Below are 24,733 nucleotides of genomic sequence, written 5' to 3'. Positions count from 1 at the left end.
TGAGTGGTGGACCTTGTAGGCCCTTCAAGCAGGGTCACTTCCTCTTCAGTTCCCCGGGTCCTCAGATGTGATTTCCTCTCCCAGACCCCGCCCCTTGAGAGAAGCCCAGTCGGGGTTTGCCGGGTGTGTGGGTGGGGTGGGGGGCGGGGGCGGGGACTCCCGCAGCATCCCTCAAGCAGGGCCACCAGGGGGCGCTGCCCTACCTGTCCTTGAAGACCTGGAGACAGGTGGGTTCTCACCTGCCTTGCTCGGAGTAGGGGCTCAGCCTGGAGGAATAGGTCTGTGACACGGGGCTCTTCCTTCCACCCCATCCATGGTTGTTTTGAACACTGAACCTTGAAACAGCTGAGAACTCTCGTTGCTGTGTGCGACACCAACAAGAATAATCCCATCTTTTGGGCTTTGTCACAAAAGGCAGATGACGTGGGACCCCTGGGATCCTGGCCAAGTCACCTTGTCTAGCAAATGGAAAACCCTGGAAAGAAAATAAAAATCACAGTTAAAGGGATCTGGCACATATGAGGGGGGCACCCGTGACTTCTTGTCTTCCCCTTTTCCGGTTAGGATTTGAGCAGGATTCCCCGATTTCCAAGCATCAGTTGCAACCGGAATGTGTAGGAAGATACAGACAAGAGCTGTTGTTTTCCATGATGTCCAGAGGGGTAGAAATGACTTCAGAAGAGAAGTCTGAAAACGAGCCTCTGTGACTCTTGGGGGAAGCTTCTGAGCGGGTGTGTCCCCTGCTGTGTGTGCCCAGCCAGAGGCGGCTCTTTGGAGGGCCGCGTGCCTCCCCGGGTCGGGGCCACATCTGCGGTCTTCCAGGGGCCACGAGGGCTGCCCGGTTCCCTGGGGCAGAACCGGTGCACTTCCCTGACCCTTTGTTCTCTGCGCGAGAAGATGTGGTTCCACGCCAAGTACAAAACTTTCATGTTTGAAAAGACTGGGTTTAACTGCTGGTGGTCAGACCAACAGATTGGTATGTACCTACATGGAGAGCACTCTGACCCAGCAAAACCCTTCAGTGCTAAGAAGATGGAAAACTGTGGCATTTGCCATCTGACCCAGCAGGAGCCTGGGGCAGATGGAGCTCAACTTGGAAAGTCTGCTGCTGCTTTCTTTTTTTTTTCCCCTCCTGGTTGTTGTTGTAGCCCCAGGAGCAGATACTGCCTTTGAAACCTTCCTGTGGGCTGGCTTGGCCCGCCTCTGCCTCCCCGGGCAGGGGCTGGGGAACCAGGGTGTCAGGCTGCCCGAATACTTGGCACTGTTCTCGTGGGCATCAAGGGCTCCCTGCATGATCAAAGGCACACCCCGGGAGGCGGGGGCCCGGCAAGCGCTTGTCCTCCACTGGGCTCAGCCTGCTCCTGGCTGGGTGCTTTCTGGCCGCCTGCAATGACCAGCTTCTTGTAAGGTACAATGTATTCGATGTTGGGAGCGGAGCGCCCGCTTTAGGGGCGGTAGGGGGGTTGGAGAGGTGGGCCCTGGCTTTCTGGCTTATGAATAAGATGGCCCTGGCCTGTGTCAAGCAGAAAAATGGCAAAGTGTTTGTCTTTTCAGTAAGCTGAGTGAATCCACTTAATGCATTTGTTTCCTGATTTTTTTTCTGTTGGAAATGTTATCTGAAGGGATTGGAGCTATTTAGTTTTGCACAAGGTGGACCCAAAACAGCAGAGAGTCGGATTATAATTGCTAAGGAAATGAGCCTCACTCTGTGGATCCTGCCTGGTGGGCTCTGGAAAGAGGTTGGTTTTTTTTTTTTCCTGTAGTTTCTTCCTCCCTGCAAATCTTCCCTGGCTTTTTTCTGAAGGTGCTTCTCTCCCCTTTCAGTTCTCCCAGCGGCCAGGGGGTGGGGACATTGTGTTGGCTTTGTGGCTCCGTTCCAGAGCGCTTAAGCAAGGTCCCAGAGGGAGCGCCACCTGGCATTGTGTGGACAGATATCTGGGTGGCGTGGTGCTGAGGTGGTTTTGTGGGGCAGGAGCAGCCCTGGTTAGAGAAACAACAGATTAGACAGAAGTCAAACCCTCAGCCTGCTTTTCTTCCTTAAACAACACCTGTGGAATTTATGAGTTCCTCGAGGGAAAATCTCAGAAATCTGCATGAGAATGGTGTTTCCTGCCAGGAAGACCTCAAAGAGTTTATAGGATGCCATCCTGAAGCCTGAATGCGTTTATGGCCATATCGTATATACAGGGCTGACTCTCCCTACGCTCCTTGAGCATCACGCCCACTTTCCTCCTGGAGGGCCCACCAAGGACATGGGAAACGTCGTCTTGAGAGGCCTTTGCTTTTGGTTTTGTTTTCTGAAACTTTGGGCTCATCAGAGAAAAGTTGTCATTCTTGGGTTTTGGCTGAAAGATTCTTAGCTTTTGCTGTAGGGATGAGGGAGGAGGAAGGAACAGGGACCCGTGGCAGCTCAGCTCTGAGCTGGAGTCTGGGATGCTGACCCTGGGTGCAGCCGGGTCGGTTACCTTCCGAGAGGCCCTGAGGTCAGCAGGGGTGCTGGGAGAGGGCCGTCTCTCAGAAAGGGCCACGTGGGAGGGTCTGAGGTCCTCAGGTGTGCTTTGGGTGTGACTCAGAGCGGAGGCAGATGGCAGAGGCAGCGGAAGACCAGCCTCTCGGAGGTCATGGATGGGTTTTCTCTCTCGCAGACTTGAACCCCAGTCTGCACTCCAGGGCACGGCCATTTTCTTCTCTGCTGTGCTGCCCTCTCCACGTGAGGCTTTGCATGTAGCTCAGCAGATGCTTGTGAGGGAACAGAATGCAAGCGAGGGGATGGCTGGAGGGTGCACTGAGCTCCTCTGACATCCCCCGGTCTCTCTCCTCCAGCACTGTGATGGCGACACCACCTCTGGCCTCTTCCTCTTTCTAAGTCCTGTCTCCCCCTCATTCAGCCTCCATGTGAGCCAGGCTTTGTGCCCTCTTGAAGTGAAGTGAAGTCACTCAGTCACGTCCAACTCTTTGTGACCCCATGGACTATAGCCCACCAGGCTCCTCCGTCTATGGGATTCTCCAGGCAGGAACACTGGAGTGGGTTGCCATTTCCTTCTCCAGGGGATCTTCCCGACCCAGGGATCGAACCCGGGTCTCCCACATCACAGGCAGAGCCACCAGGCTTTACCCTCTGAGTCACCTTTCAGGCTATGCCCTCTGGAGTCTCAACATATTGCAATATTCTCCTACATCCCTCCTTAGGAAGCCTAGGCAATCTCTCTGCCATACAGTCTGTTCTGGCTGGCTTAAAGTCCTTGCCTGACTCTGCAGGGTTCAATCTGACCGTGTTCGCAGGGCTCAGCCTAGACTGGCCCTCGTCACCCTCTTACACTCGTGCTCCATCATCTGTGCATCACCAGTCACACGTGGGTGTCACCCCCCGGGATCCCGCCTGCATGTGTTGCCCACCTCCTGCCCGGATGCCCTTCCTTCTCTCTGGCTGGCAAACCTGTGCTCATCCCCTGACTCAGCTCTTCCCGGAGTTGCCCCAAGACTGACCTGAGTCAGAACCTCCCTTCCCATCTCGTTTCCTTCAGAGCTGCCCTCTTGCCTAAATCCCTGCTGAGGCAAGGGTCACACGGCCTTGTTTACCTGCGCTCTCCTCCCTACCTGCGAGTTTCTGCAGGTCAGGGACTCTGTGGCTTTCACTTTCACCCTGAGCTCCAAGGGGGAATGAAATGTTTCTGCCCTGAATCCAAATTAGACTGTTTAAGCGTTGCAGGTCAAACCACGAATCTAAGAGGGAGGTTCTCTGCTTCTCACGTGGGAGGCAGAGAACAGACACGGAGTTGTTAATCAGTGGCTTAGGACAGACCCAGCTGTCTGACCTCGGGCCTGAGACCTTCCAGACCTCCGGCCGTGTCTTCTGCTTGAGCCCGGGGTGGCCCAGGGTGGAGGGTGGGTCTCTCTCTCCGGCCGCCTGGGGGTAATAAACAGAGTTGATGGCTGCTCCTTCGGCAGACCCGCTCCCAAGAAAGTGTTCTGGGCTCTGTGGGCAGCAAGTGAGCGTGGTTGCCCCCTGCGGCAATTGGAGCTTGCGGGGAGGTGGGGAAGGCAAACAAACTCTGTGTGGCTTTGTTGGGGGAGAAACCTGGAGCCCAGTGAGAGCGCTGGGGGTGGGGGGCAGAAGGAGGAACCGTGACCCTTGGCCTTGGTGTCAGCCAAGGGAAGATCAGGCACAAACAGGGCCCCGGGGCGGGAGAGTGTTCCTGAGGAAAGAACAGAAGCGTACGTTGTGTGCTTGGATGCTCACGGGAAGGGCTCCCCTCTGACCCTGCTTGGAATAGAAGATAACCAGGTGAGTTCAGGTAACACCTGGGGCAGAGAGGCCTGAGTGAAAGTGAAAGTCGCTCAGTCGTGTCCGACTCTTTGCGACCCCATGGACTACACAGTCCGTGGAATTCTCCAGGCCAGAATACTGGAGTGGGCAGCCTTTCCCTTTTTCAGAGGACCTTCCCAACCCAGGGATTGGACCCAGGTCTCCCACATTGCAGGCAGATTCTTTACCAGCTGAGCCACCAGGGAAGCCTGAGAATACTGGAGTGGGTAGCCAATCCGTTCTCCAGTGGATCTTGCAACCCAGGAATCGAACCGGGGTCTCCTGCATTGCAGGCGGATTCTTTACCAACTGAGCTATCAGAAAGACATTAGGTAATACCCTTTCTGGATGACATCCCGGGGGTTGAAATGGAAACCTTCTCTGTGTCCCCTTGGTTCCTCCCTGGGGGCTTCCGAGGCTGCACGCGACGCTTTCCGCTTTCCCACGGCACCATGCTCCGTCTCTTTGCCGTCTTCACTGTAACCTTGAGCACGTACGTGGTCTCCTTCTCCCTCTGCCTCCTCTTAGGACTTATTATATGAGAAAGAAGTGACTAGAACAGTTCCTGTTGTCAAGGAGCTTCACATCTTGAGAGGAAGGGAGAGAAGCTGTGTGGAAATGATTGCTATCTACTTGGAAAGGTACACTGCAATCGATGTACCCCTAAAGGAAGCCGGTTTAATTGTTGCTACTGGAGTACAGTGAATCAAGTCAAGATCTCTGACATTCTAAGTTGGCATCTAGAAAGGAGATTTATGAGCAGTTAATTCCAATTTAAGACAGAAAACTGGATTTGTTAATATCCTATATGCTAACAACCCTAGACGTGTTAGTTCACTTAGTCCTCATTATCACTCTGGGAGGTGGTTTGTATTTGTATTATGCTTATTTAGAATTTTCTTTCTCTCTTTCTTTGGCTGCACCGGTCTTAGTTGTGACACACAGGATCTTTTGTTGTGACACATGGGATCTAGTCCCCTGACCAGGGATTGAACCCCTGCATTGGGAGTGAGGAGTCTTAGCCACTGGGCCACCAGGGAAGTCCCTGTCTTCATTTTACAAATGAGGAAATCAAGAGGTTAGGTAACTTACCCAAGGCCACACAGCTCAAAAGGAGCATAGTCATAAATTAAGCTGCTGTTGGTCTTATTCCAAAGTACATGCTTTTTACTACTCAGCAGGCAGATTATGGGGCTTCCCTGGTGGTAAAGAATCTGCCTGCCAGTGCAGGAGACACAAGAGACAAAGGTTTGATCCCTGGGTCGGGAAGATCTCCTGTGGAAGTACTTCCACTCCGGTATTCTTGCCTGAGAAATCCCATGGACAGAGGAGCCTGGAGGTCTGCAGTCCATGGTGTTGTGAAAAAAATCTTAGTGACTAAACAACAGTGAGGCAGATTATGAGCACTTTTGCGTTTGAAAGATTGTTTGCAGTTGGTAAAGTCCAACTTGACTGAAGGGTTTAATATCTCACAATCAAAGGGACCTGCAGGCCCATCTCTCAGAGTCCTGCTGGTTTTGACCTAAGTGGACACTATGGCTTAGAACCAAAGAGCTTGCGCCCAGCACACCGCTGGGCTCAAGTCTCCACACACAGAGGGACCCAGCAAACAGGGTGCAGGTGAGGGCGCGTCCACATGTTAACTGGAGATCTGGGTGGGGAAGGGCTGGCTCTGATGGGTGAGCGGCAGCTTTATTTTTATGAGCGGAGTGACCAGTGTGCAGCAGCTAGGGATACGCAGAGCTGGGTGTTATCTCAGGAAGTGAGAGCCAGCCGTTCCAGGAACTAATAACTGTTGTTGACAGATAGGAGCTCTGGGTTTAAGTAGAGGTGCCTCCTTACTTGACCAATAAAAGGCAAAGTACATGGTACTCAGAAAGGAACAGCAGAATCACTGTGGACCCAGAGTGGACACAGCACTCCTCAGGGTCCCCAGGCAGTGCTGGTGAGCTTTTTTCTGTTTTAAAGGGTTTTTGATGTGGAGCTTTTTTTAAGTCTTTATTGAATTTGTTATAGTACTGCTTCTGTTTTGTTTTGTTTTCTTGGCCCTGAGACATCTTAGCTCCCTGACCAGGGATTGAACTTGCACCCCCTGCATTGGAAGGTGAAGTCTTAACCACTGGACCACCAGGGAAGAGCTGCTTTTTTTCTTGTTTTTTTTTTTTTCCTTTTTAATATTTATTTAGCTTCATCAGGTCTTAGTTGTGGCACATGGGATCTTTAGTGTCAGCATGTGGGATCTAGTCTCCCGACCGGGATGGAACCCAGGCTCCCTGCGTTCAGAGCCAAGAATCCTAGCCACTGGACCACCAGGGAGACCCCCCTGGTGAGCTTTTAAAGTGAAATGGATTTTCTGTCACTGGGGCAAAACTTTTGATAATTCTATTCTTTAAAAAGTAAACAGAAAAAGGTCACTTCAAGGAAAGGCTGGTGCGAGCATATTTTCCTTTGGAAGGGCTGGAGTCTAGTTTAATCCTTGCTTTAATCTCCAGGAAAGAGCTGATCGGGCTGTCAGAGAGGGGACACTGTCCAGACCCTGGGGGCTGGCCAGCTGGTGGTTTGTTCTTCCTCTGAAGCTGCAGTGAGCCTGGTCAACCTCCTCCCTCCGGGAGACCTGGTTTCAGGTAGCATTCTTAAAATGCTCTTGATTTTCTTTGTCTGGCTAGAAATGTGTCTTTTTAAGTTTGGGGCTTTTCATTTGCTGAGGCTGTGTTTTCTTGTCATGGCAGCCCTCGTTTTGGTAAAATGCTACTAAGGAAGAGCCCAGGATTTCTAACCAAAAGATTTGGCATATTTGGACAAGTGTACACCATTAATAAAAACAAAAAGAACTTGAAAAAAATGCTCCCTTTTCTGAAATCACTAAAAGCCACGATTCACTTACTTAGGGCCCTTCTAAATCTAAAATTGTCTCAAATGTGACATTTTGGACATTCTCTTCAGCTCATCCTGCCTCAGTTTCCATAAATATAAAATGAGAACCACGCTACGTGCATTTTTAGGGCCATGGTGATGATGAAATAAATGATAAACATAAACCAAGAAAAAGGTCTGCACCAAGTGAACCTAATAATTGACGACTGTTATTTTGATTCTTAAGTAAAATGCTCTTGGGGTTTTTGTTGCATTGCTAAAGGAAATGATAAAGATGTGAATGAAGACAATAAATGCTTTTAAATCCCAGACACAATCTCTTCATGCAAAATGAAGATAATAGTACTTTGGCCACATGACTGCTGGCACAAAATAGATACTAAACAAATATTGGTTTTCTTATTCTTTCATTCAAATTTGGCCCCTAAATATATGTGTGTGCTAAGTCGCTTCAGTCCGACTCTTTGCAACCCCATGGTCTGTAGCCCACCAGGCTCCTCTGTCCACGGGATTCTCCAGGTAAGAATACTGGAGAGAGTTGCCATGCCCTCCTCCAGGGGATTGTCCAACTCAGGGGTTGAACCCATGTCTCATATGTCTCCTCCTGTCTTACCACTAGCACCACCTGTGAAGCCCCAAATGTATGTACGTATATATATATATATGTATGTATGTATGTATGTATCAGATCAGATCAGTCGCTCAGTCATGTCCGACTCTTTGCGACCCCATGAATCGCAGCACGCCAGGCCTCCCTGTCCAACACCAACTCCCAGAGTTCACCTAAACTCACGTCCATTGAGTCAGTGATGCCATCCAGCCATCTCATCCTCTGTCGTCCCCTTCTCCTCTTGCCCCCAATCCCTCCCAGCATCAGAGTCTTTTCCAATGAGTCAACTCTTCGCATGAGGTGGCCAAAGTACTGGAGTTTCAGCTTTAGCATCATTCCTTCCAAAGAAATCCCAGGGCTGATCTCCTTCAGAATGGACTGGTTGGATCTCCTTGCAGTCCAAGGGACTCTTAAGAGTCTTAAGAGTCCAATGGACTCCAGTGTATTCTGTATATTGTAAAATATATACTGACAAATAATATCATGATTAGAGAAAATAGATATGAACAGGGGTTTTTATATTTTCTTTTTTGTTCTCTTTGGATGTAATTCTGCATCTATGTGTGCATGTATGCTAAGTTGCTTCAGGCATGCCTGACTGTTTATGACCCCATGGACTGTAGCCCTCCAGGTTCCTCTGTCCATGGGATTCTCCAGGCAAGAATATTGGAGTGGGTTGCCATGCCCTCCTCCAGGGGATCTTCCCGACCTAGGGATCAAACCCACATCTCCTGTGTCTCCTAAATTGCAGGTGGATTCTTCACTGCTGAGCCACTGGGGAAGCCTGTACTGTATATGTAAACTGTATATGTAAGTACTGTAATAGGGACTTTATAAGGTCAGTCATATGGTTCAGTGAGTATGGGTAGAATCTTCTATGAATGGGTGCCAAGTCTCTTCAGTCATGTCCAGCTGTTTACGACCCTATGGACCGTAGCCTGACTCTCTCCTCTGTCCATGGGATTTCCCAGGCAAGAAAACCAGAGTGGATTGCCATTTCCTCCTCCAGGGGATCGTCCCAACCCAGGTATTGCACCCCAGTCTTGTACATCTCCTGCATTGTTCAGTTCAGTCGCTCAGTTGGGTCCGACTCTTTGCGACCCCATGAATTGCAGCACGCTAGGCCTCCCTGTCCATCACCAACTCTGGGTTCTTTACCAACAGCGCCACCTGGGAAGTCTCCTATGAGTAATTGCAGGGTTTTATGGGCTCCCAGAGCACATTTAGCACAAGAGGATGTCTGGTTTTGGGTGTGTGTGTCTGCTTAGTCTGGTGAGGCCAACTTTCCAGTGCTGTCCTCTGGAAGTTTGGAAGAATGCTGTAGCTTTCTGTAAAACTGGGAAATGCCTTGCCACCACTGGCAAAAACCACTAGCAGGTAATGGTAATACAGATTTATAACCCTTCAGCTGAGGATGTCTGAGATTTTCAATTCTGCCAAGTTTAAACGTATTAACGCCGTGTTGCGTGGAAGATTCTTCAAGGTGGGCTTCTAATTCCAGACCAGGCACGAGCTATGTATCATTAGACAGCTGTCCCAACCTCTCTGAGCCTTAGTTTCTTCATCTATAAAGTCGGGATACAGATGGGGAGAGAAATAATGATCTGATAGAACTGTTGCTAAGATTAAAATCACTGATGCTTCCAGTGATGCTTAGCAGGGTGGCTCGCCTTTGCCGGAGGTCTGTAGTTCACCTGATCTTCAATTGCTCTTCTACTTAGATTCTGTAGGACATCCGTCATCAGTTTTTATGACTGCATGTTATTTATTTTTTAAAAGTAACCTTCAGTTTTTAGTAAAAATAAACATGCTCTCAGTCCAAAAAATTAAATGTTATAAACTTTAAAATGAAGAGTAGGACTTCCCTGGTGGTCAGTGGGGGAGGACTCTGTGCTTCTTTTGCAGGGGACACAGGTTCAATCTCTGGCCGGGGAAGTCAGCACTCACGTGCTGCTCGGTGTATAATGTTTTTATTTCTTAGTGCATATACAAGTTATGTTTACTCTATACTATATTAATGTGCAATAGAATTATGTCTAAAAAATGTATGTACCCCAGTATTGCTAAAAAATATTAACCATTATCTCAGCCTTCAGTGAGTTAGAATCTTATTGCTGGTGGAGGGTTGGAAATATTATGAGAATTACCAAAAATGTAACCAAGACAGGAAATGAGCAAAGCCTGTTTTTTGTTAATTTTTATTTTTTATTGATGTATAGTAAATCTACGAGGTTATGTTAGTTTCAAGTGTACAGCAAAGTAATTCAGTGATATGCACATGTATATATATATGTTCTTTTTCAGGTTCTTTTCCATTCTAGGTTATTACGAGATATTGAGGAGAGCTCCCTGTGCTATGTAGTGGGCCCTTGTTGTTTACCTAGTTTATATATAGTAATATGTTTATGTTATAGTTTATATATAGTAATATATAGTACTATGTTTATGTTAATTGCCACTCCTAATTTAACTCCACCAGGCCTCCTGCCTCCAGGTATTCCCTCCAGTTTTATTCCAAACATCTCTGTCCACCTGACCTGCTTAAAACATGACCTTTATCATTATAAACCCCTCGTTCTGAAGCCTCAGGGTTGTCAACTACTAAAGTGGGCTTCCATGGTGGCTTAGCAGTAAAGAACTCACCTGCCAATGCAGGAGACCCAGATTCGATCCCTGGGTCAGAAAGATCCCCTGAGAAGGATATGGCAACCCACTCCAGTATTCTTGCCTGGAGAATCCCATGGACAGAGGCATCTGACAGGCTATGGTCCATGGGGTTGCTGAAGAGTTGGACGTGACTGAGCCACTAAATAACCACAATAACGACAAAGCAGTGTCTAATTTTTACTCTCACTTTTGTTTTTTTCCACCATAGTTCCATCTTCACTACTTGTCAAAAGCCCTCATTTTCTTTTTCTAGAGCACGTCTATATTCGTGGAGCTTTCTTGCCTTTGTACCTTCCTGTTTCTTTCTCAATTGCTGGTCTCAATTTTGGGCCAAAAATACCCTACTCTTTCTTTTGGCCTATTTTGGGTACCAGCCCCTTTGAACCACTCAAGTTCTCATTGATTCCCCCCAAGACCTCCGCCCCCGCCTTACGTTGTAGAAATGATGGACTCTAGTACTTTTTGTCACTTGTCATTTATGATATGATCTGACATTCTTTAATTTATTTGTTTCCATCTGATCTTAGTTGTGACATGCAGGATCTTTAGTTGAGGCCTGTGGGATCTTGTTCCTGGACCAGTAATTGATCCCGGGACTCCTTGCATTGGGAGTGCGAAGTCTTAGCCACTGGACTACCAGGGAAGTCCTGATCTGAAATTCTAGTCTTTTCACATGCCTGTTCCATTTAGCTAGAAGTGAATGATCCTGCGCTGACTACCAAGTGCTCTGCTAGGCACTTTCATTTTCTATCTCTTGTATACCCCACGATGACCAGTCAGTCCTTTAGAGTGCCCATTTTACAGATGAGAATACTGAGGCCTAGTGAGTCGCTTTCTTTCTCTCCATCTCACACCAGGCTTCTGTGCATTAAGGTGAAGGCCATGGTGATGGGCACTGCTTCGGATTCTGTGGTTGAAGAGCATTGCCCACCAGTGTTGGGAAGGGCTGGGCCAGGCCTTGGAAGGCAGGCAGCGGAGGGGTTGGGGGAAAGGAACCCCCTTGGTTTGCAGACTGGAGTCACTGCAGCAGGAAAATATTGCAGAGACAGTGCCCAGGGAGCAGCGGTCAGAGCCCAGCCCTGGAGGTCACAGGTGTTGACCTGGATCCACAAAGCACGGAGGAGGGGTTCGGCTTTGAGGTTTGGCCCTGAACGAGGCTTTTCTCTCTCCTGACTTCTGACTCCCCCATCTGATGGTTGGGGGTTCCTCGCAGGCCAGCGGGCCCCAGCAGGGCCGGCATCTCAGCCTGCTCTGCCTTCTGATCCCAGGCTCTGCCCCCGGTGGGTGGTCTCGTCTGTGAGCTGGAGCAGTGCTGGGGTGGGTAGGAAGTTCCCACGCCACCCAACGGTGGTGCAGTGGGACGAACAGCAAGGGCCACGACGTTGTCAGATGGTTCTCACACTCTTCCTCCATCCTCAGTTACCAGCACTTACTTGGGCTTTCAACTGCCTCATTGGATTGGAGTAGGGTCAGTTTCTCTCTACCTCTGTGCTTCTAGACTTTAAAGCTTTGGTGTGTGCTTAGGGTTGTAAAATGAAATTTCCATTTTTTTGAGTGTGAGCATTCTTTCATGTTTTGTCCCTTTTGTGTTTCTCCCTTCCTCCTCCCCTCCCCTCTCCCTTCTCCCTTCCTCCCCCACCGCCCTCCACCTCCAATTCTGTTTTCTTTCCACAAGACTTCTTGTAGGCTGCTTATCATCCCTGGGGCTAAGATTCGGAACCCCATCTTTAAACTGGGCTCCATAATATCGCTCACATGTGTTGAGCGAGAGAACAGGCCAGGTGCCTGGCACTCGGAAGCTGGACAGTGTTCATTTTCTTTCTTCCTCTTTACGGCTCTGTCCACACCAGGCATTGCTCTGTCTTAACCCCTGGAGTCCTCCAGGCTCAAGGTGCCGGTGAGGCATCAGGTGTACAAGACCTTGGGAAAGAAGAGATGTTCTGGATGCCCTGAGCGTTTCTTTCAACCCTCGAGCATGCTTCTGCAGGCGCTCCTCGTAAAATGGGCCGGACTTAAAGCTGCTTTCTGTGTGTTCAGCTCTTCAGACAAAGATCTATAGAAATAGGAGCCGTGCGTGATGTTATTAATTGGCGGCAGCTTTCCATGGACCACCCCGAATGGAAACGCACACAAGGGCCCCCAGATGTGGCCGGGAATCCCTCTTTCTTGGATTGAAGGATGCAGCCAGTCGAGAGGAAAGGCAGTCGCAGAGCCCTGGAGCCTCTTCCGACTGTTCCGGTGGTTCGGCCGCTGCCCTCTGTCTTTCAGGAGCACTTTCTTTTTGTTGGGGCTAATTCCTGTAGCAACCCTCCCACCAGCTCATTTCCCCAGGCTGTAAGCTGGGGCTGACCAAGGAGGTGTGGCGGAGGGGGGCAGGGAACCTGTGCTCAGGCGTTATTGCCTCAAGCAGGAAGTGTTTAATGGTTTCCATTTACTGTTAGTTGGAAGAAGGAAGGCTGGACCTTTCTTCCAACAGAAGTGGAAATCAGCCTGAGGACACCACCCCATTTTACCCTCAGGAGGGGAACCAGAGTTCCTTAGAGCACCAGTGGTCCCGTCTTGAAATTGCTCGGCCACCTATAGCACCAGGACTCAGAGAATCTCCTACCTACATCTTAAGTCAACGTGATCTGTGAGGCAGTGCCTGGAATGTGAAGCCAGTCTCACAACTAGTGTGGCTGGCGGTGTGTCACTGTGATGAAGCCGGAAGCCACTGTCCTGAGGTCATGTCGGGGCTGGCATCTTCTCCCATTTTTTTGGCTGCACCAAGCAGCTTGCGGGATCTTAGTTCCCTGACCAGGGATCGAACCCGTGTCCCCTGCTGTGGAAGCACAGAGTCCTAATTGTTGGACTCCCAGAAAATTCCCCATCTTGTGCTATTTAAAGTCAAATATCACTTTAAGAATCAACGGACACATGAAATAGATGAGAGCATAGAAAAGTTGAATAATCTGTTTTCATCCCTTTAAGAGAGTTTATCTTTTCTTATATGATAGCAGATTTGCAAAAATCCATCCAGCATCTGTCTAAAAGAAACCCTTAACAAATTTTAAAAGTAGTTTTTAAAGGCCACGGTTGTGATTATCCAATGAAAATTAGAAACACATAATATAAGGCTAATCCTTCTTCCTCTCAAATTTTGACTGTTTAGAAATTAAACCTACATTTCTGGATAACTACTGGGTCAAAAAGGGAATCAAAAGGGAGATCATAAACTATCCAAAAAGAAATGAAAGGGGACCTCTTTACACGAAGCCTAGGGGTCACAGCATAAGAAGCACTCAGGGGAAAACGTATAGCCTTAAATATCTTCACTATCAAAGCAGTCATATGGAAAATAAAGATGAGGATAAAGTAGTCATTTTAAGAAGTTTGGTAAAAAGTACAACATGTTAAACTAAAAGGAAACAGGGCGATCTAAACAAAAAACTAAATGAAATAGAAAACAAGCAGAACACATTAGAAAGGAATATACATTTAAATGCCAGTTCTTGGCCAGGACTAAATATAGAGATTTAACCACATGTCTGATTCCAGAGAAATGTCTGAGCGAATATCTGAACTTTCCCTCAAGGGAATGCGATGCAACCATTAAAATGGTTCTGACAGCCTTTGTAAGAGGATTGGCGGAAATGTTTACGTCAAATGTGAAGAGCAGAATCAAAAAGTTTATCATAGAGTGATAGAGCCATGTGGATACAGCCTTCCATGTCCCTCCTGTTTCCCAGGGAATTAAGTCTGCAAAGAGTACATCAGAGTATCAGAGAGAACGGAGTATTGACAGGTGCTCAACACAGAGGCAGGGTGCAGACATTGCCTGATGGAAGGAAGGACCACATACTGTATGATTCTATTATCGTGTGTCTACAGACATCAGGTGGCTGGCTAGGGCTGGAGGATTGGGGACTTGGGGGTGACAGCTAAAGGGTATGAGGTTTCTTTTGGGGGTGAGGACAGTGTTCTAACATCAGTTGTGTGATGCTTGTACCACATGTGAGTATACTAAAAACCATGTATTTGTACCCTTAAAAAATTGAAGTATAATTTATTTACAGCATTGTGTTAGTTTCTGGTGTATAGCAAAGTGATTCAGTTATACATATATATGTTCTTTTTCATATTCTTTTCCATTATAGTTCATTACAAGATATTGTTATATATAGTTCCTGGTAGGAACTTTATGGTAGGACCTTATTGTTTATCTGTTTTACGTGTAGCAGGTGAATGGGATGGCAAGTGAATTAGATCTTAAGCTGCTACAAAAAAAAAAAAAAAAATCACATTGATTATCTTGGGGCATGGACGCAATGATTTTCCTCCTGGTTTTCCACCCTATTCTGTAATTCCCAGATTTGTAGATGTAATTCTGTATTACTTGTCTAATGGATACCACGATAAAGTAATAAACACTGTAAAGCAAGAATGTTCCTATTTGGCCTTTTAGCAGAGGAGGCCGTGATGGGCAATCTGCTAACCTTCCTCCTGAGAAGGTGAGCGGAGGCCGGGTCCGGTAATCCTGAAATCGGGGACTGGTTGTCATGGATCGCTGCTTTGTCGGCTGCCGTCACACACAGAAAGTGGCACAGGGCTATTCTTCTGCAAGTCAAGGAGAAGAAAGTGTCGTTTTTGTCTGGGGTCTCTCAAAAGCAGGATCACCTCTTAGGGAGAAGCTGGGGGCGTTGCTGTGAAACCTGTGGACGACTAAGAGCCAGTTTCTAGTAAAATCTCCTAAGAGGTGTCAGACTCTGCTGAGTGCTAAATTAGGGAAAGCTGTTACTTATATAACTTCCTGTAATTGCCCGGCAGGAGCAGTCCCTGAAAGCCACCCGCTCCTCCTCTTGGCTGAGTGGGGGATACAGGGCCCTCCCCTCCTGGCAGCCCAGATCTCTTCTACCTTTGGGCTTCATGCTCGGGGGTCAGGCTTTTTAACCGCAACTGAAATGCCATTTTAAACAGAAGACTCCTCTGTCTCTTTTGAAGATGGGAAACTCGTACGCTGGACAGCTGAAGACCACGCGGTTCGAGGAGGTCCTGCACAACTCCATCGAGGCCTCCCTGCGCTCCAACAGCCTGGTACCCAGGCCCATCTTCTCCCAGTTGTACCTGGAAGCAGAGCAGCAGCTTTCCGCTCTAGAAGGTAGGAGATGTGTCTGTGCCCTTCTCTACTGTGTGTGGGAATGTTCAAGATGGGACTTGAAACTCTTTCCTCTTCCACTTGGTGTAGCAACTGTTGGGTCTGGCAGAATGGAATTATTAGGAAAGAGAAAGTTGCATGTGCGTCCTTACTTGGCTAAAACTCAAATTTAAGTCTCAGCCATAAAGTTGCAAGGAATGGGATGATTCACTGGACTAGTAGGAGAAAGGCCAGTGTTAACTTGTTCTCAATTGGTTGTTACTTATGCTCATGAAAGGTTTTGATGGTCTGACTTGGATAAATAAGACATTTTAACATATTTTTGACCCTCAGTTATATATATATGTATTTCCTCTGTGATTTGTGGCCCTATCTTTGCAAAGGAGTGTAAGTACTTTTCCATGTGATAGCAGTTATGAGAGCCCTCTACTACTACTACTACCACTACTAAGTCGCTTCAGTCGTGTCCGACTCAGTGTGACCCCGTGGACTGCAGCCCACCAGGCTCCCCCGTCCCTGGGATTCTCCAGGCAAGAACACTGGAGTGGGTTGCCATTTCCTTCTCCAATGCATGAAAGTGGAAAGTGAAAGTGAAGTCGCTCAGTCGTGTCCGACTCTTAGCGACCCCATGGACTGCAGCCTACCAGGCTCCTCCATCCATGGGATTTTCCAGGCAAGAGTACTGGAGTGGGGTGCCATTGCCTTCTCCGATGAGAGCCCTCTAGAAACTGTTAAAAGCCAAGAATAAAGCCTTATGAGTTTAATGTGTACCAGCAATAAATTATCTTCGGGCATGGGGATAAGTTTGGGGTTTACTTAATTATCCAGAGAATAAACTGGTTGTATTTTTCAGTCCTCAGTTTACATTTTTATAGTCACGTATCTTCAAGTCCAAAGTTGCCCCAGCCCCTTATCTATTGCTGAAGAAGTCGTTTTGGTCACTTGTCTTCCACTTGAAGTTACCTGCAGACTTCGCTTAGCTTTTGAAGTGAAAGACGGCTGTGGTTTACAACAAAGATGAACTCATTAAGGAAGCCTGCAGTGTACCAGGTCCTGTCTTAGGGTGGTCGTGGTGTGTGCCTGTGTCCCTGTGTGTGTATGGTTGTATGTGCAAGGTGGGTGTGGGGAAGGTGGGCTGGGGATGGTTGCATTTTCCAAGAGAAAATGAGGCTCAATATCTGATATCTGATCGTCCCTCTCTAGGAGGGAGGCTTTCCTGTGTCACTCTTTAAAGCATTTTTACAAAATTAATCTTGCAAATAGCAACAGCTAAGGACCTAAAGGAACTGGCTCTGGGTCTGAGAGAAAGTAGATTGTGGTCAAAAGCAGGAGTCAGGAAACCCAAGGGTTCTCTGGCATTCACATCAAAGTACCAATGATTTCCGGCCCAGGAAGTTTTACTGTGACACTGAGGGGCATTTGAGGAATAACTGGGGCATCTTTTACAGTCCATGTTTTTGACTAGCTGAAAGACTTGTGAAATATGTATTAAATGATCATTGTTAACTTCTTACAGTATCGAAAGGCTTAGCTGCTAATGGGAAATGAACAGTAGTACTCATGATAAGTACTCATGGTCAGCCCTTCTCGTTTATGATATGAAAACCAGCTCAGGCCCTCTCTATCATTTTCCCATTTGTCTGGCAAGCAGCATAGAGAGACCCTCCCGGATTTTGTTTCTCTAGCACTGGGAGGTGGAGAAGGCAATGGCACCCCACTCCAGTACTCTTGCCTGGGAAATCCCATGGATGGAGGGGCCTAGTGGGCTGCAGTCCATGGGGTCGCTAGGAGTCGGATACGACTGAGCGACTTCACTTTATTTTTTCACTTTCATGCACTGGAGAAGGAAATGGCAACCCACTCCAGTGTTCTTGCCTGGAGAATCCCAGGGACGGGGGAGCCTGGTGGGCTGCTGTCTATGGGGTCGCACAGAGTCGGACATGACTGAAGTGACTTAGCAGCAGCAGCAGCAGCGCTGGGAGGTGTGGGGAGGGGGTTGGTGAAAAGGAGGAGATGGTCGATTTGCTAAATGTCCCTATCAGTCGAGCACTCAGCTTGAGCCCCTGGTTTCTGCATCATAGAACGTGGTGCACAGGGTTTGTTTGGTCTGTCTCTCTGTCGGGATCTCTTATCTTATTGCTGTCCTTCCTCAGACAGTAACATTAAGGATGCTTTTTATGACCAGGGCACTGGTATCCCAAACACCCCTAGATCTGTTAACATTTTCTCTATTTGCAAGGGCAGTTCAGAGGGGCCCTGTTACTTTGTTCTCCAAATTAGGGGTATGACCTTTCCTAACAGGGGAGAAACCTTTTATGTGTTATTTTATTTTTTTTTAAAGGAAGGCCAAGCAAACCAAACAAATACACCCTTCAAATTTGGGATTAGTGTTTATTAAACAAGATACAGGTAAATTCCTGTCGTCCCACCCACTCAGAATGTCATACAGTTTCTTCTCATATAAAGAAAACAAAACTTATTCTAAAACATCAATACTTTCATACACCATGGGGTGAAGTGCTGTCATGACATCTCTGGATACCCACGGTTGAGTTTTAAGATCCTAAGCTCCCAGTCCAATTGGTTTTGTCTAAGGCCATTTTAAAGCCCTCATTCTGCCAGAAGACCTTGGTAAACAGTCTGGTTTAGTCTGGCCCTGGTTAGGAAGTCTCCTCAGGCTTGCTGCTGGCTGACAGATTCCATCAAAGACCCTGGAATGTCTGATGTAGACCTTTGACCTTTAATCCCGCTTTCTTAGCAGAAAGCGGATTCTTGGCAGCCACTGGATTTTGAGCCCTTTCTTTGACTTTCGGAGGCTTAAGACCCTCCTCTTTCATTCTTTCCAAGAGTCTGCATTCCTGCTCTTTTTGGTTGAACAGAATAAACGTGCAGACATTCCTGTGCGTGCCCTCCAAGCTCCGAAAGCCTGGCTTTCTTTCCCCTTTTCACTCTAATTGTTGGCTCTTTGCTGTCCCCCTGCTGAGCCCCGGTGAGTCCCTGGTTCACAGACTAATCTTGATTTTGCAGAGCCTTCCAAGCCACCCACTCCGTAGGTGGCTAAAGGGTGGTTTCAGTCCCCGTGGGGACCGTGCTGCATGGGTGGCACCTGGAGTCTGGGCATGACTCTATACCTTCTGCTAAAACCAACCACGCCTGCATTTAGTGGCAGGAAGGAAGCGTCTGAAAGAGGCTCTGGTGTTTATCCCTTCAACTCCCTTTGTGTTCTTGCCTGGGTAATCTTTTTACAGTCTCCCCACCACCTCTGTGTCCTCCAGTCCTAGAGGGAGGCAGACACCAGGAATTCTTGCTTACTTCCTGCTGTGACCTTCCCAAGGTCATGGGCCTGGGCTGGCCCGAAATGTTCAGTTTCTTCTGCCTCTTGTCCTTCCAGCACGTTTAACATAGGGCTTCCCTTGTGGCTCAGATGGTAAAGAATCTGCCTGCAATGCAGGAGACCCAGGTTTGATCCCTGGGTCAGGAAGATCCCCTGGAGAAGGGAATGACTACCTACTCCAGTATTCTTGCCTGGAGAATCCCATGGACAGAGAAGCCTGGCGGGCTACAGTCCGTGGGGTCACAAGGAGTCGGACGCGACTGAGCAACTAACACCTTTAAAGTGGTGACCACCCTGAGGTTATGCTCCCAGCCCGCTGTACTGATTAAATCACCCTTGGAATGTTCTGTGCAATGCTGAGTGCCGTGTTTCCCCACGGAGACTGTCACAGCTCAAGGTGGCCTTCTATAACCACCTCATCTTAAAGAGGCAGGATTTGACGCCCAGAGAGGTTAAGTAACTTTCCTGAGGCCACACAGACAATGGCAGATCCAGGGACTAAAACTGGAGTTCCCAGATTCCTAGCCCGTTTTTCTGTTGTGCGTGATTTCGTCACTAACTGGAAAACACGTCACGCACTGAATGGATGGGTTGAGAGCCAAGGGAGGTGAGAGTAGAAGAAATGGCAGCAAAGGGGCTGGCACGAGGGGAAGAGACAGGAGACACAGAAAAGAAAGGAGCAGCTGTCCCTGGCCTCGGCTATCTAAGGATGTTTGTAGCAGCCCTACTGTGTGAAGAAATCTGGGTGCTATTTATTAAATGACATTTAAAGATAGGCAATTTGAGAAAGACTTTTTACCCAAAACATCTCTTAAAAGAAGTTTGAAAACTCACTGATGTGAAACCCTTTTTCTCTAGCAGGCTGGGTAAATAAGGGGTGTGTGTGTGTGTGTGTGTGTGTGTGTGTGTGTGTGTATGTATGCGCGCGCCCTCTGTGTATACTCCAAACAGTTGGGAATTACAATGATTCGGAAAAAAACAGGAACAAACTTTTTGGCTAACTCAGTGGTTTCCTGAGCGCTGCCTCTGTGTGTGTGAGATATTCTGCTTGGGGCCTGAATTCCTGAATAACAGCAGCACCCCCGGCCCCCAGGAGCTGACCACGTGGGGAAGGCCAGCTCCTCTGCTGCGGAGATGGAGAGCAGGCACGAGGAGAGTGGGGTTTCCCTGGCCAGTTGCTGGCTCTCCTGGCCCGTTCCACATTTGCCATTAGTCCTAAAGTACTATTTCACTTGAAAAGTTTCCTATAGGCATAAAGTTGCTGAGAGGGCCTGACCCTGTGCTGGTTTGTTTTGTGTGTGTGACAACTTCTGGTGTGTTTATATTTCTAATAATGTATACATCTAGTTTTCCCTTGGGGATAAATAACAGCATATGGTTTGACTCCTGTCTTATTCAACGTAAAGGCCGTTCACACTGTATTTCAGGTTCTATTTTACGACAAGGACAGCAGCTTGGGCACCAGATACAGCTGGAAACAGGCTGGCTGTGCTGCCTAGCAGGTGGCTGAATCACTGGGTCTCTCTGAACCTCAGTTTCCTTACCTGTAAAATGGTCCCTGGGTTACACTGTGGTTCCTCCCACACAGCTGTTATTGGAGTGCCTACTGTGTGCAGACTTTATAGTCGGTCCTTGTCAGCAACTGTATACATACCGAGCTCTGTTGCTCATGCAGATATGTGCAGCTGTGAGCTCTGGGAGGGGATGTGGACGTGTATTTTCTGCAGTCATAAGGCCAGGCTTGGAGCCAGAGTCTGTGACCTTGGGAAAGACATCCGGTCTGAGTGAGCCTTGACCCTCGCCCCTAGTGAAGAAGGGTGATGGTGCTCGGCTTAAACAGTGTGTCTCTGAGGACTGGTTAATTCCTAACTAACTGGGGCTCACCATGTACTTACTTCTGCCTTGGTCATCACTCCCCTTTTCCACGTCTAGGTGGAAGCCGAGTGGACAATGAAGAAGAGGAAGAGGAAGGGGACGGGGGGCTAGAACAGAACTGTCCCCCAAACCCCTACCAGATGCACCCCCCGCCTGAAGGATGCTGCACCACGGACGGTGAGATGCCCGCCGGGCTGTGTGCTGAGAGCCCCCCGAGCTGTGAGCTGAGCCCATGTCCCCAAGATGATGGATGAAGGGGAACCACCCCATACTTGAGAGTCAGACCTGGCTCCATCGTGGCCCTCCCTACCCCGCTCAGAAGCTTTGAGTAAATGACTTAACTTCTCTGAGCCTCGATTTCCCTGTCTGCAAATTAGGGGCAGGACCACCTGCCCAAAGATGATCAAATGAAAGCCTTCCAAGGCTTTTCCCACTCAGTGCCTCACACAGTGGGTGCTACTTCCTGCTTCCTGCTTTGCCCAGGAGCAGATGGGAGAACTAGGAGCCAGTGCCTTGAAAATGGTAAAGCAGATGTCCCTGGAGGAGAATCTTACTAAGGTATAAATATCTTATGGGTTTGCAGGGAAGGCCTCGGGGTCTCAGAGTTCACATTAGCCCATGTCATCCCTGTTGGTCATTAAAGATGGGAAAACACAGGGCATGGGGCCACTTGTGCCTTTGGGGAGAGAGATTCCCAGAAAAGGTCGATCCAGATAAATCTCGGCTGTTTCCCTCTTCTTCCTTTTTTCCCTAAGTATTTCTGGACACTTAATTTAAAAATAAGAAGCATGTTTAAGGGCTTCCCAAGTAGCACTAGTCGTAAAACATCTATAAAGAGAGGAGGGTTTGAATCCGGGGTTGGGAAGTTCCCTGGAGGAGTGTATGGCAACCCACTCCAGTATTCTTGCCCGGAGAATCCCATGGACAGAGGAGCCTGGCGGGCTGCAGTGCATGGGGTCGCAAAGAGTCAGACTTGACTGAAGCAACTTAGCACACGCACAGACGTTTAAACGCTCTGAAATAGAAAAAGTTCAAGTGCGTAGTGTCCCCCTCTGCTGATGGGACTTCTCTGAGACCATCATTACCAGGTCGTCAGCCTGAATTCCTGCCCTTGGCCTGTGCCTCATACACGTTAAGTGCAGGGTGGAAAAGACCTCAAATTGCTCACAGTCCCTTATGGATTTTTCATCCACGTTTTAATTTACCATCACTTGTCTAGCCATTTCTCCCGTTGACCTTCATTTGTACATTCACGTATGTGTATTGTACGGTAACAGCAGCAGTCGTAAATACAGCAAGTAGTTAAGTGTCACGAATGACGATGGTTACAATTTGATCTCTCAGAATTACGTTTATTCATTTTATTTTTTTGTTCTGCCCAGTCACTTTATTGTTGTGAATCATGGTAACTGGCAAGTGAAGCGCATGTAAGGATAACATAGCTAATAATGTTCTCAGAATTAATTTTAGAGTCAGCCCAGGCCAGGGGTGAGGGTGGTTGCTGACAAAATTCAGACTGTTTTCCTGCTTTGCCCGCGTGGATCCTGGTTGTGTGGGGGCGCTCGCTGGACGGCGTGTGAGCCCTGTCCATCCCTCCTAGGGTTCTGCCAGGCCGGGAAGGACCTGCGTCTGGTCTCCATCTCCAGTGAGCCCATCGACATCCCTGCGGGCTTCCTCCTGGTGGGTGCCAAGTCCCCCAGCCTGCCTGACCATCTCCTGGTGTGTGCCGTGGACAAGAGGTTCCTGCCGGATGACAACGGACACAACGCCCTTCTTGGTGAGTTCCTCCTGGGCTCTGCTCTACAGCTCAGGCTGCATGATGGGTGGGGACAAGGAGGGCCACTGGTCCCCGTGGAAGACAGGCCACCTTTGGGCCTCTTCATCAGCACGTCCCACAACCCCATTCATTCCTCATTCTGTGGCCTATTTCTTTGTGGAATGGAATGCAAATGAGATTTGTTTTAAAATGTGACTACCTGGAGCTTTCCCTGGTGGTCCGGGGATTAACAGTCTGTACCTCCAGTGCAGGGGACGTGAGTTTGATCCCTGGTTGGGGAACTACATGATACTCTGTAGCATGGCCAAAAAATAAATGAATAGTGTAAAAATAAAATGTGACAACTTTCCTATAGAAAGCCTGTCAGTTAGTACTACTTTTTTTGGTAAATGTGTTCATCAGAACTTTCCTAAGTGCCTACCTGTGTTGGGAATGTAATCCAGACCCCATCCGAGATGCTCTCAGAGGCCAGCAGACGCGTGGCAGGAGGAGAATAAGGCTGAGCGTGTGTCCCCCTGACCAGGACAGTCCTGTTCCAAGTGACTGCCCGGCACCCTCTACCATTCTCTTCTTTGCTTTACCTTTTGCCCCTCACCAGTCAAGGTCGCCTTGGACCTGTTAATGAACTTGCCTGAGGGTGCATGAGTAAAAGAATGTGGCCAGGATTCTGACTCAGGTCTTCCTGGTTCCATATGGTACCTTTAACTACTGCACCCCACAGTCACTCAGGGTCAGGGTCAGCCTAGGGAAGCTGTGGTTTTGACCTTTGGAACCACTGCTGGCCCATGGAATCCTCAATGTCAGTGCAAGTCAAGGCCAAGCCATACCAAGCCTGTCTCCTGTTGGTTCAAACATTTATTGAGCTCTTACTGAATGCCCGACCCTGTGCTCGGCACGCTCCCCGGTAAGTGAAGCAAAGTCGGGGGAGACATGAGGTTTGGACCGAGAGCTCAGCGAGCTGGCTCCAGCCCCGTGTCTGACCATAGGCTGCTGTGTGACCCTGGGCCTCCGTGTCCTCGTCCAGAGAGTGGGCAAGTGCTTTCCACATGGCCCCTCACCTGGCCTGGCGTCTCCTTGGCAGGAGAGCTGGGCAGACAGGAGGGTTGGTAATGATCTGTCTAGCTGAGATGTAGCCTCAGAAATAATCTTCATGGCAGAAGCAAGTTTGATCATGAGAGTTTATGGGAAAAACTTCTAGGTTAAACTTCTCCTGCTGGCCCCATTCCTTCTGTGCTTTCCCAGTGGACAAACATTTAAACCTCAGTTTTACACTTGATATGTTCCCAAATCTGGGTAGGTAAAAACACTTTCAGTTCAGTTCACTTGCTCAGTTGTGTCAGACGCTTTGCGTTCCCATGGACTGCAGCACGCCAGGCCTCCCTGTCCATCACCAACTCCCAGAGTTTACTCAAACTTATGTCCATTGAGTCAGTGATGCCATCCAACCATCTCATCCTCTGTCGTCCCCTTCTCCTCCCGTCTTCAATCTTTCCTAGCGTCAGGGTCTTTTCCACAGAGTCAGTTCTTTGCATCAGATGGCCCAAGTATTGGAGTTTCAGCTTCAGCGTCAGTCCTTCCAATGAATATTCAGGACTGATTTCTTTTAGGATGGACTGGTTGGATCTCCTACACACTTTAGTGGATATTTATTGAGGACATTTTATGTCTGAGTCTCTGTGCAAAGGACTGAAGGATGGAGGTGGGACAGCAAGGCTTGACCCAGAGAAGAAAAAGAAATGGTTCCTGCCATGAGGGCACACTCTGAAACCTGGCAGATGACTGCTCAGTGGAGGGACAGACACGACTCTGAGGCAACAACCAGCAGGAGAAAAGGTTTTGGCCGGTTCTTTCTTAAGGCGGCTCTATGGGTTTATTGTAATCAGTTTTGAAAGCAAGAATAATCCAGGAAATTTACTCCACCAAGGAAGCTCATTGCTTCTGAGTCATTGCATCTCAGAGTGAATTTGCTTATCAAGGCCGCTCAGGACAGAATGAGTGGGGAAGACAGACTGGTGACTTGGTTAGCGTTTGATCTGGCCTGAATTCCTCCCCTTTGTGACTGTAAAGGAATTGCGAGGGCAGTAAATCTAGGAGGCTCCATGTCTCGAAATGCAGAGGCAAGAATCTTTCAGTTCATTCACCACCAGCCTGGGAAC

The 24,733-nt window shown here is 48.4% G+C and overlaps 1 protein-coding gene across 10 annotated transcripts in view; it reads left to right on the top strand.

Moving 5' to 3' along the window:
* The window catches only part of GREB1 (growth regulating estrogen receptor binding 1), a 135,204-nt gene that overhangs the window by 48,773 nt on the left and 61,698 nt on the right, over positions 1-24,733 (top strand). For 9 of the 10 annotated variants that reach the window (XM_061433293.1, XM_061433292.1, XM_061433294.1 and 6 more), the window contains exons 2-4: positions 15,438-15,594; positions 20,858-20,977; positions 22,401-22,577. In XM_061433293.1, the coding sequence (XP_061289277.1) occupies positions 15,438-15,594; positions 20,858-20,977; positions 22,401-22,577 (454 nt within the window). Of the gene's footprint in view, positions 1-1,289; positions 1,409-15,437; positions 15,595-20,857; positions 20,978-22,400; positions 22,578-24,733 lie in introns of those variants that run through there. The other variant, XM_061433296.1, reaches the window with a different exon arrangement.

This window comes from Bos javanicus, chromosome 11, assembly GCF_032452875.1.
Source record: "Bos javanicus breed banteng chromosome 11, ARS-OSU_banteng_1.0, whole genome shotgun sequence".
Taxonomy (NCBI): domain Eukaryota; kingdom Metazoa; phylum Chordata; class Mammalia; order Artiodactyla; family Bovidae; genus Bos; species Bos javanicus.
This window is presented reverse-complemented; position numbering and strand designations above follow the sequence as displayed.